Source organism: Bipolaris zeicola, assembly GCF_000523435.1.
Source record: "Bipolaris zeicola 26-R-13 unplaced genomic scaffold scaffold_178, whole genome shotgun sequence".
In the NCBI taxonomy this organism is placed as follows: domain Eukaryota; kingdom Fungi; phylum Ascomycota; class Dothideomycetes; order Pleosporales; family Pleosporaceae; genus Bipolaris; species Bipolaris zeicola.
Window position 1 is genome coordinate 1 of NW_006912227.1, and position 13,826 is coordinate 13,826.

The 13,826-nt window shown below is 49.7% G+C and overlaps 5 protein-coding genes across 5 annotated transcripts; 2 read left to right on the forward strand and 3 right to left on the reverse strand.

The window, feature by feature from the left end:
• Positions 1–597: 597 nt before the first annotated feature.
• Positions 598–3,720, reverse strand: COCCADRAFT_39611 (uncharacterized protein; the record flags this gene model as incomplete). The annotated part of the gene is made up of 6 exons (XM_007717401.1): positions 598–870; positions 982–1,743; positions 2,003–2,006; positions 2,234–2,558; positions 2,609–3,535; positions 3,588–3,720. 6 exons carry the CDS (start codon positions 3,718–3,720, stop codon positions 598–600), a joined length of 2,424 nt encoding a protein of 807 aa, XP_007715591.1.
• A 292-nt stretch (positions 3,721–4,012) lies between these two features.
• COCCADRAFT_39612 (uncharacterized protein) lies at positions 4,013–8,643 on the reverse strand (the record flags this gene model as incomplete). The annotated part of the gene is made up of 8 exons (XM_007717402.1): positions 4,013–4,104; positions 4,158–4,683; positions 4,734–4,955; positions 5,007–5,489; positions 5,546–5,625; positions 5,681–5,855; positions 6,153–8,536; positions 8,586–8,643. The coding sequence occupies 8 exons, from the start codon at positions 8,641–8,643 to the stop codon at positions 4,013–4,015; spliced, it is 4,020 nt and encodes a 1,339-aa protein (XP_007715592.1).
• Positions 8,644–8,799: 156 nt separating this feature from the next.
• COCCADRAFT_104770 (uncharacterized protein) lies at positions 8,800–9,275 on the forward strand (the record flags this gene model as incomplete). Its single annotated transcript, XM_007717403.1, has 2 exons — positions 8,800–8,829; positions 8,883–9,275. 2 exons carry the CDS (start codon positions 8,800–8,802, stop codon positions 9,273–9,275), a joined length of 423 nt encoding a protein of 140 aa, XP_007715593.1.
• A 311-nt stretch (positions 9,276–9,586) lies between these two features.
• Positions 9,587–10,348, reverse strand: COCCADRAFT_7791 (uncharacterized protein; the record flags this gene model as incomplete). The annotated part of the gene is made up of 5 exons (XM_007717397.1): positions 9,587–9,762; positions 9,816–9,902; positions 9,950–10,029; positions 10,081–10,191; positions 10,278–10,348. 5 exons carry the CDS (start codon positions 10,346–10,348, stop codon positions 9,587–9,589), a joined length of 525 nt encoding a protein of 174 aa, XP_007715587.1.
• Positions 10,349–10,949: 601 nt separating this feature from the next.
• Positions 10,950–12,735, forward strand: COCCADRAFT_7792 (uncharacterized protein; the record flags this gene model as incomplete). Its single annotated transcript, XM_007717398.1, has 2 exons — positions 10,950–12,550; positions 12,609–12,735. The coding sequence occupies 2 exons, from the start codon at positions 10,950–10,952 to the stop codon at positions 12,733–12,735; spliced, it is 1,728 nt and encodes a 575-aa protein (XP_007715588.1).
• Positions 12,736–13,826: the final 1,091 nt, after the last annotated feature.

Genomic DNA, 13,826 nt, shown 5'->3' on the forward strand with positions numbered 1-13,826 from the left:
CTTAGTAGCTATAACAAATATATAATATTTTACGTGTTTACGCGGTCAATTTACTATACAAATCGTGTGGGTTGATGAAATTGACGTTGAGCTGGTGGTTGACGTTGAGCTGGGTAGGGCCTAGTTCGGAAGAACTAGGCACGTGGGGCGAGTACTACCTAGTTTATTAGTTTGGTTCTTTGGAACCCAGGTTGAATATGTCTGTACATATTTTTTTTTCTTGTTCCGTGCCCACCTTCCCTGTATCTCCTCTCAGACTATTAAATGCACTGCCTGTGCTTTAGTGAGCCTATGTTCTTGCAAGTTTTTTTTGGTTCAAGCATGTGATTTTGCCAATTTGCCATGTAACAGCTTCAGCCTGTTTGTCAGAGAGAAGAAAAAAAAGATTGAACAAGGAAAAGTCGTAATCATTACTTGTCTCTTTTTTGCTTCATCATCGAAAATACCACTCTCCTCACTGCCGCATGTCCATCATGCGTGCAGATAATCCAATTGTGTCTTGATGCATATATCGTACACTAATCTGCACTTGTGCAACTCTACTCTGGCTTACTAGAAGGAAAAAAACCAAGAGAAGAGTCCTCTTCAAACCCCCCCTCAAACAATCGTCTCCAGTTCCCGCGCATATCCTAGCGTATTCTCAATAACCTGATCGCTCGTAACCAGAATATCCTTGCTCATGTAGTCATCCTCCTGCTGGGGGAAGTATATCCGTCCATCCTTGACCACCCATCCGGACTCCTTTGCAAAGTTGACAACGCTGCCTTCCGAGTCGAGGAAGAGGAGGGATTTGGCATCGGAAATGGGGATGGAGGGGTATGCGCGTTCGCTGCACGAGGCGATTTCCTTGCGTATGGTTCCGATGAGAATCTAAAATAAACAAAAGAGTGTTAATAAATCAAGTATCTTTTGTCTTCTTCAAACCCTCCTTTCCACCCTCAGCGGGCAAGATCCGGTGGGGAGGAGGGGGGAATGACGTACCTCTGTGAACAGCCCAAACTCCTCACCCGGCACCCTCTCGCTCTTCGTCTCAACCCACACCTTATCATAGCTACCCTCCATAAGCGCCTGCTCCAGCCTCACGGGGTACTGGATAAATTGGTCAGCCTCGAGCTTCGAGCCCGCCTGTGCAGCCGCCACCTCGAGCGTCTCAAGCAGCGTGTGGAACCCTGCGTAGTCGCCCTCGCTCAGCAGCAGCAACAGGTACAAACCCGTGACTTTGCTGGAATTGCTGCCATCCTTGGGCAGTGTGGATTCCGGGAGGGCGTAGAAGGGCTGCAGCTGCTGGAAGTAGCGGGTAAAGGACTCGGTGTCTTTGAGGCGGATCGAGATGATGGCGCCGAGTTCGAGCGTCTCGCGTGCTAGCTGCAGATGTTTTCGTGGCGTCTTTTCTTGCGGGATCAGGGCGTTGAGGTTGAGCAGGGCGATCTTGGCTTTGCCTAGTAATGATGTTGATTGCTGGTAGTTGTGCGACTTGAGCGTCTGGTGGAGCTGCTGGAGCACGCTGGAAAGTTCCTTCTCGGCCATAGTGTGCGGTGATTCTGGTTTCTCGTTGATTGATACAGATGGCGAATAAGAGGGAGCTTGTGTGGGTTGCAGTAGTCGAATGGGTGATGTGGTAGTGGTGTTGTTTGCCGCGGCGGGTGGAAGCTTCGACCGTGTACGTCGGGGGACCGTCGGCGTCGGAGGTGCTGCTGGGCTTAGCGTCTGGGGGCTGACCAACCGCCACGCCGTATCGTAACCCTCAAACGTGCGATAACGAATGTATGCCATCTTTTATGCATATGTCTACAGTAGCGAAAAGGAATACATGTATACAATAAGAAACAGATACGTTCTAAGCAACTTATATTAAAACAGTAACCTTGAATTTCATCACAGATCAGGCACCGATTTCTGCAGATGACCAGAATGGTCACACTGTCTCAGAAGTCCCGAAATACTATTGGCGATTCCAAAGTCCTAGTCCTAGCCTACCTATCCTTCCGATACTGCAGCTGACATCACTTTCGATACTTTTACGACCTGTGATTTGCGTTATCCCCTTGGGCTTATTGCGTGTTCGTCTATGTGTCGTATAAAGATAGAGTCCCTATGAATCTGTTCTATGAAGTAAACAGGTGTCTCTTCTTATTTGATAGACTAGAACCCCAAATATGTGTTAAATTGCTACTGGAACCCGAGTGTGAAACAAACTAGATCAGTGTGGCCTATTCATCTTTTCCTGCCAAACCTCCCCTTTCCGCCGGTCCCTGTTTTTCCCTTGATGTTCAGTCTCCGATAATTTGCATTGGCTGTAGCTTTGATTTTCCGGGCAGCCGTCTTTATAATGTTTTCCTTTTTCGGCTTCTCGTTTGCTTCTTGTGGTTTTTTTGTCACTTTCCGTACTTTCGGAGTATGTGACACATCGCTAGCATAGTCTGATCCATCGTCCACGTCTGAACCGAACTCGTCTTCTATGTCTGCTGGTACTTGTGTCTCTGGCACGCGTGTCTGCTCTTCTACATCATGTGTTTCTGGTGCTGGCGTTGGCTTAGGCTTAACAACGTTCGGACGCACTGGATATGGTTAGTTAAAGTGCTTGTTTCAAACGAGAACCAAGCCATACTTATCACCCGTCGTGTTTGCCTCTTCATTCCCTTCTTCTTCCATGCCCTCCGAGGTTTGCCATCGGGACCCAGTTCCGGTTCTTCCTCGCTGTCTTCTTCGGATTCAACACCCCGATCTGGACCCAAGGGCATCGGCGCTTGGCTGTCTTGCACTAAGAGTTGCGGTACTCTGGGTTTCTTTGGAGCCACTATGCCTTCTTCTTCCATTTCCAGTTCTCGCATAATATCCGCCTCTTCATCAAGCTTGTCGTCCTCATCTTTCTTCATAGCTTGTATCATAGCAGTCAAACTGCGTCCTAGTCCCCGCCGCTTCCATGGCGCTGCACGAGGGGTTGTTTCATCTTCTTCGTCAATTGCGCCCAGAGCATTGTCTCTTCGAAGAAAAGCAGGTGTCGCTAACCCATGCATTGTAGATGACGGTGTCCCTTCCTCGTCCAGTCTTCTCTTCTTTGGTGTAACGAATTGATTCAGCAGAAAGCGCTTTCCGGCCGATAGCGGTGTTCTCTCTCCTCTCGCTCGAGACTCCAGCAATGCTTCGCTTGCTCCATCTTCCAACCCCTTACTCGGTGTCTGAGGCACATTCAATCCCACCTCTCCAAGAACAGTTCTCGATTTGGTAGGTGTGAGTGCAAAAGGCAGCTGATCGAAAAGGCCTAGGACTATGCCATCACGTTGCGGGGTTGGTCCGATTACGGCAGGCCCTTGTGGCGAGAGGAGATCGACCGCTTGGGTGACGTTCTCTGAAAGCTCATCGTCCTCCCTCTTCCTTTTCATGGGCGTGGTAAGAATGGCCTTGGGCGCTGCTTTTGTCGTGCGCTCTGTGTCGACGGCTGCGTTCCGGCTTCTAGTTCGCTTGGAGGGTGTTTCCGGGGCTGCTTTTCGTGAGAGCTGTGCCCTCAGCTTGCTGTATTCTTTGTATTTTTGTGCTGTACGTTTGTTAGTATGGTTCTAGTATGTCTTTATCCAGTGTGTGCATACAGATCTCGGCATTGGCCTTGATGTCGTCGCGTCCCGCCTTTCGACCATGGTTCTGGGCTGCAAATTTCTTCTCCCAGACTTTGAGGTCCTGTCTTAATACAGTGCAGCGCTGTTCAATGTCGTCGTTACTCATGGTGACTTGCGTAGAATCGTATGGGCAAAAAGTAAGCAAAAGCGGGCAAGTGAGAAGTGTAATTGATGGTGACATCAAATCGCGGTACGCGTTACGTGCACGCGACAAGACGCCGCTAGCAGGGGTATCTCAGCCCTACCGGCTCCACATCATTCACTAGCATTTAATTGGCGAGCATGACGCATCAGATATATTCTACAAATATCGTTCACAACTCCGCGCTCGCATGTTTGAGAGCTCGAAGGTCATGTCGCTGATGCACAAAAGAAAAGCCTGACCGAAATTGGGGAATCTAGTAGTGAACAGCCTTGTCGTAGGTGGCCATGGCAGCCTCCTTGAATGCCTCAGCAAGAGTGGGATGAGCGTGACATGTGCGCGCAACATCTGCATAATCGTTAGTGCTAATTCAAGAACATTTTTGATCTGATTCAACTTACCCTCAGAGCTAGCGCCGTATTCCAGTGCAAGCGTACCCTCTGCAATCATCTCACCAGCGTTGGGACCAATGATGTGAATACCCAATATCCGGTCGGTCTGAGCATCTGATAGGAACTTGACCATACCTTCAGTGTCGAGGTTGGTCTTGGCTCTTGAGTTGGCAGTGAAAGGGAAGGTTCCAGTCTTGTACTTGATGCCAGCCTCCTTGAGTTCCTGCTCGTTCTGGCCAACCCAAGCAACCTCAGGGTGGGTGTACATAACGGAAGGAATGGCGCCGTAGTTGACGTGGCCGTGGCCCTTGTGGATGTACTCAATGGCAGCGACAGCCTCTTCCTCAGCCTTGTGGGCAAGCATAGGGCCGAAAGTGCAGTCTCCGATGGCGCGAATGTGGGGGATCTTGGTGCGGTACTCCTGGTCAATGATCAGGCGGCCTCTCTCATCAGTCTCGAGACTGATGTTGTCAAGACCGAGACCGGAGGTGTATGGACGGCGACCAATAGCAACAAGGACGCAGTCCGCATCGAGCTAGGCATGTTAGCACTACAATCAGCTAGTGTTGCTCAAAATCGACTCACAGTCTCCTCCTTTCCGCCCTTTGCGGCCTCAACGCTGACGTTGACACCAGCGCTGTGAACCTCACCAGCGGTAACCTTTGTGTTGAGCTTAAATTTCAAGCCCTGCTTTTGAAGGATCTTCTGGGTCTGCTTCGCAATTTCGTTGTCCATGCCAGGGCCACCAATCTGACCCAAGAACTCAACAACGGTAACCTCAGAGCCAAGACGCGACCAGACGGAGGCCTATGTGTGGTTAGTATAGTCTACCAAAAGAACAACTGGATATTTCCTTACCATCTCAAGTCCGATGATACCACCACCGATGACGGTCATCTTCTTGGGCACTTCCTGGAGCGCAATGGCGCCGGTGCTTGTGATAACCTTCTGCTCGTCGATGGTCAAGCCCGGGAAAGGAGTGGCCTCAGAACCAGTGGCAATGAGGATGTTCTTTCCGCGGACAGTAGTCTCGCCACCCTCAGTAAGGTTGACGGCAATGGTGTGCTCGTCCTGGAACGCACCAGTACCCTTGATGTACTCGACGTTGTTCTTCTTGAAAAGGAATTCAATTCCCTTTGTGAGACCCGAAACAGAGCTCTCCTTGGCCTTCATCATGGCGGGAAGGTTGAGCTTGACATCGCCGACCTCGATTCCGCGGCCCTTGGTGTCGTGGAGGATCTGGTGGTAGAGATGCGAGTTATTGAGGAGGGACTTGGAGGGGATGCAGCCGACGTTCAAGCAGGTTCCACCCAGGGAACCACGCTTTTCGATGCAAGTGACCTGTCCGCTTGCGTCAACCTTGTGATCTTGCCATTGTCCGGATGTGTCTTGCTAACCTTCATGCCCGCCTGTCCAGCCTTGATAGCTGCGACATATCCCGCAACACCACCGCCGATGATGACTAGGTCCTTCTCCTCTGTCCAGCGGTCAGCAGATGCACCAAACCAATGCCGCACAGCGATGCGACTCACCAGCTTCCGACGCATATCCACGTCGTAACCGGTTCTGGAAGTAAATGTTGGATGCGCAGAATGTGCTTCGGGTGACGGGTCGCGACGCCCGTTGAGCGGCGCGGGGTGCCAGTGAGCGGAACATGGTGAAGATGGCCGGAGGGAACACAACCAAAAGAAGCCGTGAGGTATACGGCTGGGATGACAGGCGTCAATGGATGGGGCGTGGGATGGCAGATGTGGTTGAGCTTTTTGCGGAGCTCGGCTGGGAAGGCCTATGCGGCTTCCGTAGGGTCAAGGGTGGCGCCAAGATGACAAAGTGCCTCATGTTCAACATCGCCTCCTGGCACCATACTGCATTGGTTCTTTTATAACTCTATTATTAAACACACAACAGAAGGGTATTCTAGTCAAACGCTCAGTCTTCTGCCAATGTGGTAGTAGCCAACACTCTAGTCAGCATGTCCATGACGGACTTGCACGCCCACCGCACCGTTTCCTTTTCCGCTTCCTCGACAATCTCCGTCTTGCTAACTGTCTTTTTCAAGAAGAATTGCAAACCGGCAATCATTTCTGGTGCTTGATCTGCCTCTACAAATACCTCTCGGACAGCCCGTTCGTCACGCTTGTCTTTTGTTTTGGATGTCTTCAATGCCTCCAGAATGGTAGTAACAAGCAAGACTTCAACAAAAGTCTTAGTTTTCGGTTGCAAGTAAGGGAAGTTGAGGTTCTTAAGACTGGTAATTGGCATGGCTTTGCGGCCAATCAACGTGCCATATAGCTTGCCCTGATTGACAAGCTTTCGAAGGGACGTGTCAGTGTCCGTTTCGTCATCATCATCGTCAGAGTCGTCCGCGCCATCTTGCCTCTCCCCTAAACTCTTGAAAATATCCCAAAGCGCGAATTGAAAGCTCTTGCGGGTCTTGTGGTCGGAGCAAATCTTACGCGCAAGTACAGTGTAGTAAGGGTTGTAGATCTTCTCAGCGCCCGCACAATGAACAACGACTCGTGGTATCTCTGCTTCTTGAGACTTTTTGAGATTGAGTTTGTTCAATCGTATTTGTGCATCCTTGAAGTCGCTGGCAGACATGATAGAGATGAATATGGCCCGCCGAATGTCTGTGTTCATACGGTGTTCACGAGCAAGCTGCACAAGATCAACTTCACTTTCGTCGCCCTCGTCATCGATATGTGTCGTGGTCTGCTCAACTTTCCTGTTATCCTCGGCCGGCTCCTCGTTTCCTGGCTGATTGCGCCAACTCGCTCCGACAAGCCACCACTTGCCTCTCTTCTCAGTATCTCTGATATCCTTCAGACCAACCCGTAGTGGTTCAGTCGCCTTGAGATTCCGTGAGTTCAGCGTACCAAGCTGCTTCTTCATCCGGGTTGTATGCTCTCTCGAAATTGCTGAGGAAGCGATACCAGTTTTCATCTTGTTGTTCTTGAGGTCGTTGATTGTTTCAATCATGAACTTGGTGCGAACTGGCAAGTTGCTCTGGCCAACCTTGGCGACAGATTTCTGGAGAAGAACAACAATGTCCTTGAGAGAGGTCGGGTCGTCTTGGCGTAGCTGTGGACCAGCTGCCCGGACTATTCTCAACAGAAGTTCGGTGTTGATTTCGGTAAGTTCGTCGAGAAAGAATCGAATGTAATCGAATACAATGTTGCTGCCAATGACTTGGAACGTATACAGCTCTGCCACCACCGATATGAGATTCGACGTCTGCTTTCCAGAACCGTCTTTATTCGCCTGATAGTGTCTGTCAACTTCGGCAACAATCCGCTCTACCATCTGTGCGCCGAAGTCTGGTCCAATAATTTTGTAGATCGCAGCGATAAAACCAGCGTGCAAGTTCAAGAAAGTATCCAGGAGAGCGGTGGGATCTGATAGCATTCCAATCAATAGATCGACCAGTGTGTTGTTGACGTATCCACGGGGGTTGTTCTGGTAGATAGTCTCGATTTCGCGTAAGATGGAGAGTATGTTGGCTTCTGAAAGACGGTTGAAAAGACCTTGTACCTGCCTTCGAAGACGTAGCAAAGCCTCTGAATCCGATGAAGGTGGTGCTCTGAGCGCAGGTGGTACATATTTTGTCGGCTGGGCATCCGATGCTACAGGAGCAACGTATGGATTTTCTCGTTTCTTCGGTTGTTCTGGCTCAGCCTCTTCGGCATTGTCGTCCTCGGAGCCCAAATCGCTTTCCTCGTCGTAGTCTGTCTCGTCTTCGTCATCAAAGTCTGCCTCTTCTAGGTCCAAGTCTTCGTCAGACTCGGACGCCTCTGAGTCGTCATTTTCTTCTTCATCCGGCTCCTGGCCTAGGGCCTTCCGCCTCTTACTCGCAAGCCAGTCGTCATCTTCATCCCTTTTACGCTTTGAAGGCTGACCACCTTCTTCGTCGCTAAAGTCTCCAAGATCTCCAAGGCCCTCAAACAGGTCATCGAGACCGTCATCTGCTCCCTTAGATTTCTTCTTGCCCTTCACACCTAATCTTTTTTCCAGTGCAGCAATTTCAGCATCGTCCTGGGCTAGTCTGTCTCTTGTGGCGCGTGATACTTTCGCAGGCGGAGGCGATGCTTCTTCTAACTTGGAGGGCTTTGTCTTGAGTATGCCTTTCAGAGGCTTTTGCGGCTCCTTCTTCTCCACCGGCGGTGGTGTAGCGTCTGATTCGATGTTGTCCCAATCTATCTCCTCTTCCTCGTCCTCATCATCCGATTCCGCCTCACGACGCGGTCCTCGGCCATTGTGTGGATGTGTTGGCGCAGGCTTTCTGCCTTGCTTGTTCTGTCGCTTCTTCTCTACGCGATCGGCTTTGCGCCTGTCTTTGCGATTCAGTGGCCCATTACGCGGTCCGTTGCGCCGCTTGTTGTTTGCTGGATCTGCAAGTTCTCAGTGCTGAAAATATGCCCAGCTGTGGTCTAGTATTACCTCCGAGTTGATTCCGTAGCTCTACGGGCAATTTTGGCCCTCCGAAGGTTTTGCGCATGTTGTGGTGTCTGAGGCAGTTGGTTGTCGCAAAAAAGTTCGAGGGTCGGAGTTTAGGTGAGATTTCCCCGCGTCTCCGCCTCGCACTGACGGCAGGCATCCCACTATGCAACCTACCACCTCCATGGCGCGACTAATATAGCACACAACATTCACAATGGGGCGAGAACATTTGAGCAACGATGAGGTGTGGGATATTACATGCATGCAATCATCCTCTCTATTCTAACACTTGCTCAGTTCTTTGCAAAACTCGCCAACCTCTTCGAATACACACGAACAAAAGGCCACGGCAGCGTCTACCTTGTACAGAAGCGCATGACATTCGGTACCACTGCCACCCCACCTCCAGCCAACAAGATTTCCGATGATCCGTTATGGGACACCCATCCTGAAGACTCGCTGCCTGTTTTGATCCGCGCGCACAACAACAAGAGCGACAAGAAAGCAGGGACAGACAGGAAAAACGTCGACAAAATAGAGTTGAGCACAGTGGTAAAACCGGAAGACTTGGACGGATTCTATGCGCGATATGCTGAGGCATGCAAGGCAGGCATGAGTGGATTGAAGAAGCGAGACAAGAAGAAGGCGAAGAAGACCAAGAAAAAGAAGAAGGTGGAGACAAAGGCATAAGTGCGATAATGTCTTACTTGCTCATGCACCACACAAGAATGCGGTTCAGCATGTTCATAAACGGCGTCATCATTGAGGTCAGACATGGAGACAGGGATCATCAATAATTCGAAAGACGCCATACGAAGAGCTGTTCGACAGGCATCCAAGCTACGGGGTTGAGAGAGAATGTGCATCAAAGTATGGGCCGTAACAGGAATTGCTTAAGATGCCGATTTATCGCGTCTGTCACAGACATAATCTTAACAAGTTACATTACACTTCAAGCACGCGCTTTCATGCCTCACACGTTTTCGCTGAATCATAGAAAACTAGACCTTCGATGCTGCTTTCTTCTTGAACATTTTCAAATTGAGAGGTAGCGGCTGTCCCATCCATGTTGCACGCTGTGTATGATCCCTCTCTTCCTCATCAGTGTTAGGATGAATCAGTGCTGAAAGCGGACCTCTGTTGATTACTAGCCAAGGAATAAATGCACCAAATTGCTCTAATAATCGTTAGTGAAGGCTCCAGCTTCTAATCCAACAAGCCATTGCTTACGTGGGGTGAAAATGTTGACCTCGAACATGGCAAGAGGATGGGGTCCAATTGGTCGATCCCACACTCGGTATATGCGCAACTCGGGGACTGTTTTGGTTAGAAAAAAACTGGATTAAGGGAGGATGTTACCATACATTCGCGACGTATACGCTCCCAAAGCTCATTGGCAAACTTTGTTTCTTCCTCATCGCTCTGAAGATAGTAGATGTGAACACTGAAAACATCAGTTGTTGTCTAACAGATTATTTGAGCTAGTCGTACTCACTCAAAACCTCCACGGATGCCATTCGTAATAGGGGCTACGAATGAATTGTAGGCATCGCTTGCCTTCTCAGCTGGCGGGTTTACGTAGGATTTCCCATCTTCGGCTTTTTCGCTGTGATAGTATCAGCATTTTCCAATCACATTCGTATCGCAAGATTTGGAGTCGTAAACACTAGCAATATGGAAGATATGACCTACTTGGGTAATGGCTCACAGTTTTCGTAGCCTTTAAGAGGGGATTCGTATTTGTATAAACTAGGATCAGCCATATTTATGTTATGTAGTCAGAAAGAGATTATTTTTAGTTGGAATGGATGATAATAGCTATATGTTACATTGTAGTTTATATGACCCTTCATTTAGTGCTGTTCAATTACCGAATCAATTGCTTAGTTTGTCAGCGCGGAACTAGAGCCGCCTTTACTACCATCGAGAGTGGGTTCAAATGTCTACTCAACAAAGGTTACCGACCATTTTCATGTTGCGAATTAAGTGAACTTGATTTTTGAAACATCAGAACTCTAGTTCTTGGAAGGCCGTCGTCATCAAAACAGTGTTGGCATGCAGCTAAAGTCAACAAGACGCACCTCTCAGGTCAAATTAAAACAGGTATCTTTTTACAAAAAGCAATCAACTGCACATATAAAACACAATGCATTATCCTAGTCTGTCAACACGAGCCTCGATTGATAAGGAAAATTGGGTGATTGGCCTTATCGACGCATATAGTGCTTCACGTACCTAGACTGTGCACGGAGCCTGTGGAGGGGTCCATTTGAGTCACCCCGCGCCCACTCAATATAATTCCGACAACAGCAGACAATCTGCGCAACGCCCCCAAAAGACGTCTGCACATCAATTGCCGCCACCATGGCCCAGCCTACCTATTACATCGACGAGGATGTCGGTCAGGATATCGCAGAACAGACGGGCGACGAGTCATCGCCCTACAAATCCCTCGGATACGCTGTCCTGACTCGCGGCGAGACTCCCAAGTTCCTTACCCGAAAGAGTGTTACTGGAGAGGTCCCAGAGGGTGCAGATGCTTCCTCGAGGTTAGAGTGGAAGGATGTTGCCAAGTCGGCCATGAAGAAGGCGGTCAACTATGCAAAGGCGCAGAAGAAGAAGGCTGAGAAGGAGCAGGGACTGCTTGCGCAGCGCTCGAAGGAGGAGGCAGACCGCAACAAGGTCCTTGATGAGGCCAAGAAGGTCGTCATAGAAGAGGACAAGAGTCTTCCAGAGGCAATCAAGATCAAGCTCGACGACACCGACCCAAAGAAGATCACGCTAGGAGACGGCAAGGATACAAAAGGTACACGAGTACGAGTGTTCGGTCGCGTACACCGTGAGCGAAGACAAAAGGATGTTATGTTCGTCACCTTAAGAGATGGTTACGGCTACATGCAGGTCATCTTCACTGGTAACCTTGCAAAGACCTATGATGCCCTCACCTTGACTCGCGAAACCAGCATGGAGATTCTTGGAGAGTTGAGGCAGATCCCCGCTGGTGCCCACGCTCCCAACAACCGCGAACTACACGCCGACTACTACAAGATCCACGATGGCTGGAAGGCAGCTGGTGGCGACGACGCCATTACCAACAGGGTATCAAAGGACACTGAGCACGCGACCTTGCTGGATCTGCGACATCTCACTCTACGTGGAGAGACTGCATCCAAGGTCATGATTGTCCGTGATGCGGTCGAATTTGCATTCAACCAGGTCTACAAAGAACTTCGACTACGCAAGGTCAGTCCGCCAGCGCTTGTCCAGACCCAGGTCGAGGGTGGTGCCACGCTCTTCAAGTTCGGCTACTATAATGAGGAGGCCTACCTTACCCAATCTTCTCAGCTATACCTTGAGACATGCTTGCCATCAATGGGAGACGTGTACTGCATTGAAAAGTCCTTCCGTGCTGAAAAGTCATTGACCCGTCGTCATTTGGCCGAGTACACGCACATTGAGGCCGAACTCGACTACATCAACTTTGACGATCTGCTCACCCATCTCGAGGAGGTCATGTGCCGTGTTCTAGACGTCACAATGGCCGACCCCGTTGTCAAGCAATACATCATGGACCTCAACCCCGAGTTCAAGGTCCCCGAGCGCCCATTCAAGCGCATGAAGTATCAAGAAGCTATCGATTGGCTCGTTGAGCACAACATCCCCAACGAAGATGGCGAGCCCCACAAGTTTGGCGACGATATCGCTGAAGCTGCAGAGCGTAGGATGACAGATATCATCAACAGGCCCATCTTCCTGACACATTTCCCTACGGAGATCAAGGCCTTTTACATGCTGAAGGACAAGGAAGACCCAAGGGTAACAGAGAGTGTGGATTGCCTGATGCCCGGTGTTGGTGAGATTGTCGGAGGTAGCATGAGGATGGACAACTACGATGAGTTGATGGCTGCGTTCGCCAGGGAGCAGATTGATCCTGCGGCATACTACTGGTACACTGACCAGAGGAAGTAAGTCTTGCACCCGTTCAAGTTACTCAGCATTTTACTAACAACCTTTCCTTCTCAGGTACGGCTCTTCTCCCCACGGCGGTTATGGTCTCGGTCTCGAACGCTTCCTCGCCTGGCTATGCAAGCAACACACTGTCCGCGACTGCTGCCTGTACCCACGCTACTTCGGCCGCTGCAAGCCTTAAGCTATCTTTTGTTATCAAGTTTTTTTTATCTCTCTCTTTCCCTTGAACGTCTTACGTACCTGCCTGATTCCTATATGCCAAGAATTTTAGGATCCCAGTCCAAAAAGGGTCGAGTGGTGTGATATGATTTGCAGCAATCCCATGCTTCCTGTTGCCTTGCCCTTCTTTTCGCCAGCAAATCCCTTGTCCTACGTCACACTAGGCAGCGTCGACGGACGAATCATATAGTTGAATCATAGCACCCAGTCAACATGTTCAGCATGTGTATTCCTTGGTTCTTATTGATTTCCTCTTCATGGATGCCTAAAGCCTTTCCCACGCCCCGTAGTGTCACGGGATGCATGGCAACGTGTCAGGCTTTGCGATGAACCCAGTGAAACCCCGTCGGACGGCCCACCTTTTTTTTGGTCTTGACCACCCCTGATCGACAGTCGAACAGCCTCATCACGGGTAATAAGGATAACCACCACATATCATGCAATCAAAGTTGGAGGGGCACGAAGGCACATATTGTATGTATGTAAAATGGTCCAGGGCCGACCCATTCTGCCATTCGCAGCACCAATTCATAAGAAAAGCCTAGATAAACCTTTTCTAAGATATCCATCAGTATGTCTCCTTCCCGTCCTCCCCATCCTCCTCCTCCCGCACCAAAAAAAAAGAAGACGAAGTTTGATATTCAAGCTTCGCAAGTAGAGTAGTAGCAGTAGTTTGCCTATTACCGGCAGTTCCCTCCCCCAAACTTGCTTTGCTCGGTTGGAGCCAAACGCCAGACAGAAAACGAGAGAGAGATGTATAGAGAGAGACAAAAGGAAGTGACAGAGCACTAAACACCCCAGTCTCCCTTCACTCACTCCCCTCCCGAAATAGACTAAAAATATATCAAAAAACAAACATTGGCCCCCTTCCCCCTCGAATCAAAACTCCTACGCTATGCATTTGTGGTACAGCGTTCAAAAGCTTCCCCCGTTCTGCGAAAAAGATGTTAGGCTCTAAGGCAGTTGGGTGCGCTATTTGTACCGGGAAAAAAGTCCGTATGGGAAAAGTAAAGCGCTAAGTTGCGCATATCATCGTACTGTAGCAGAGAGAGG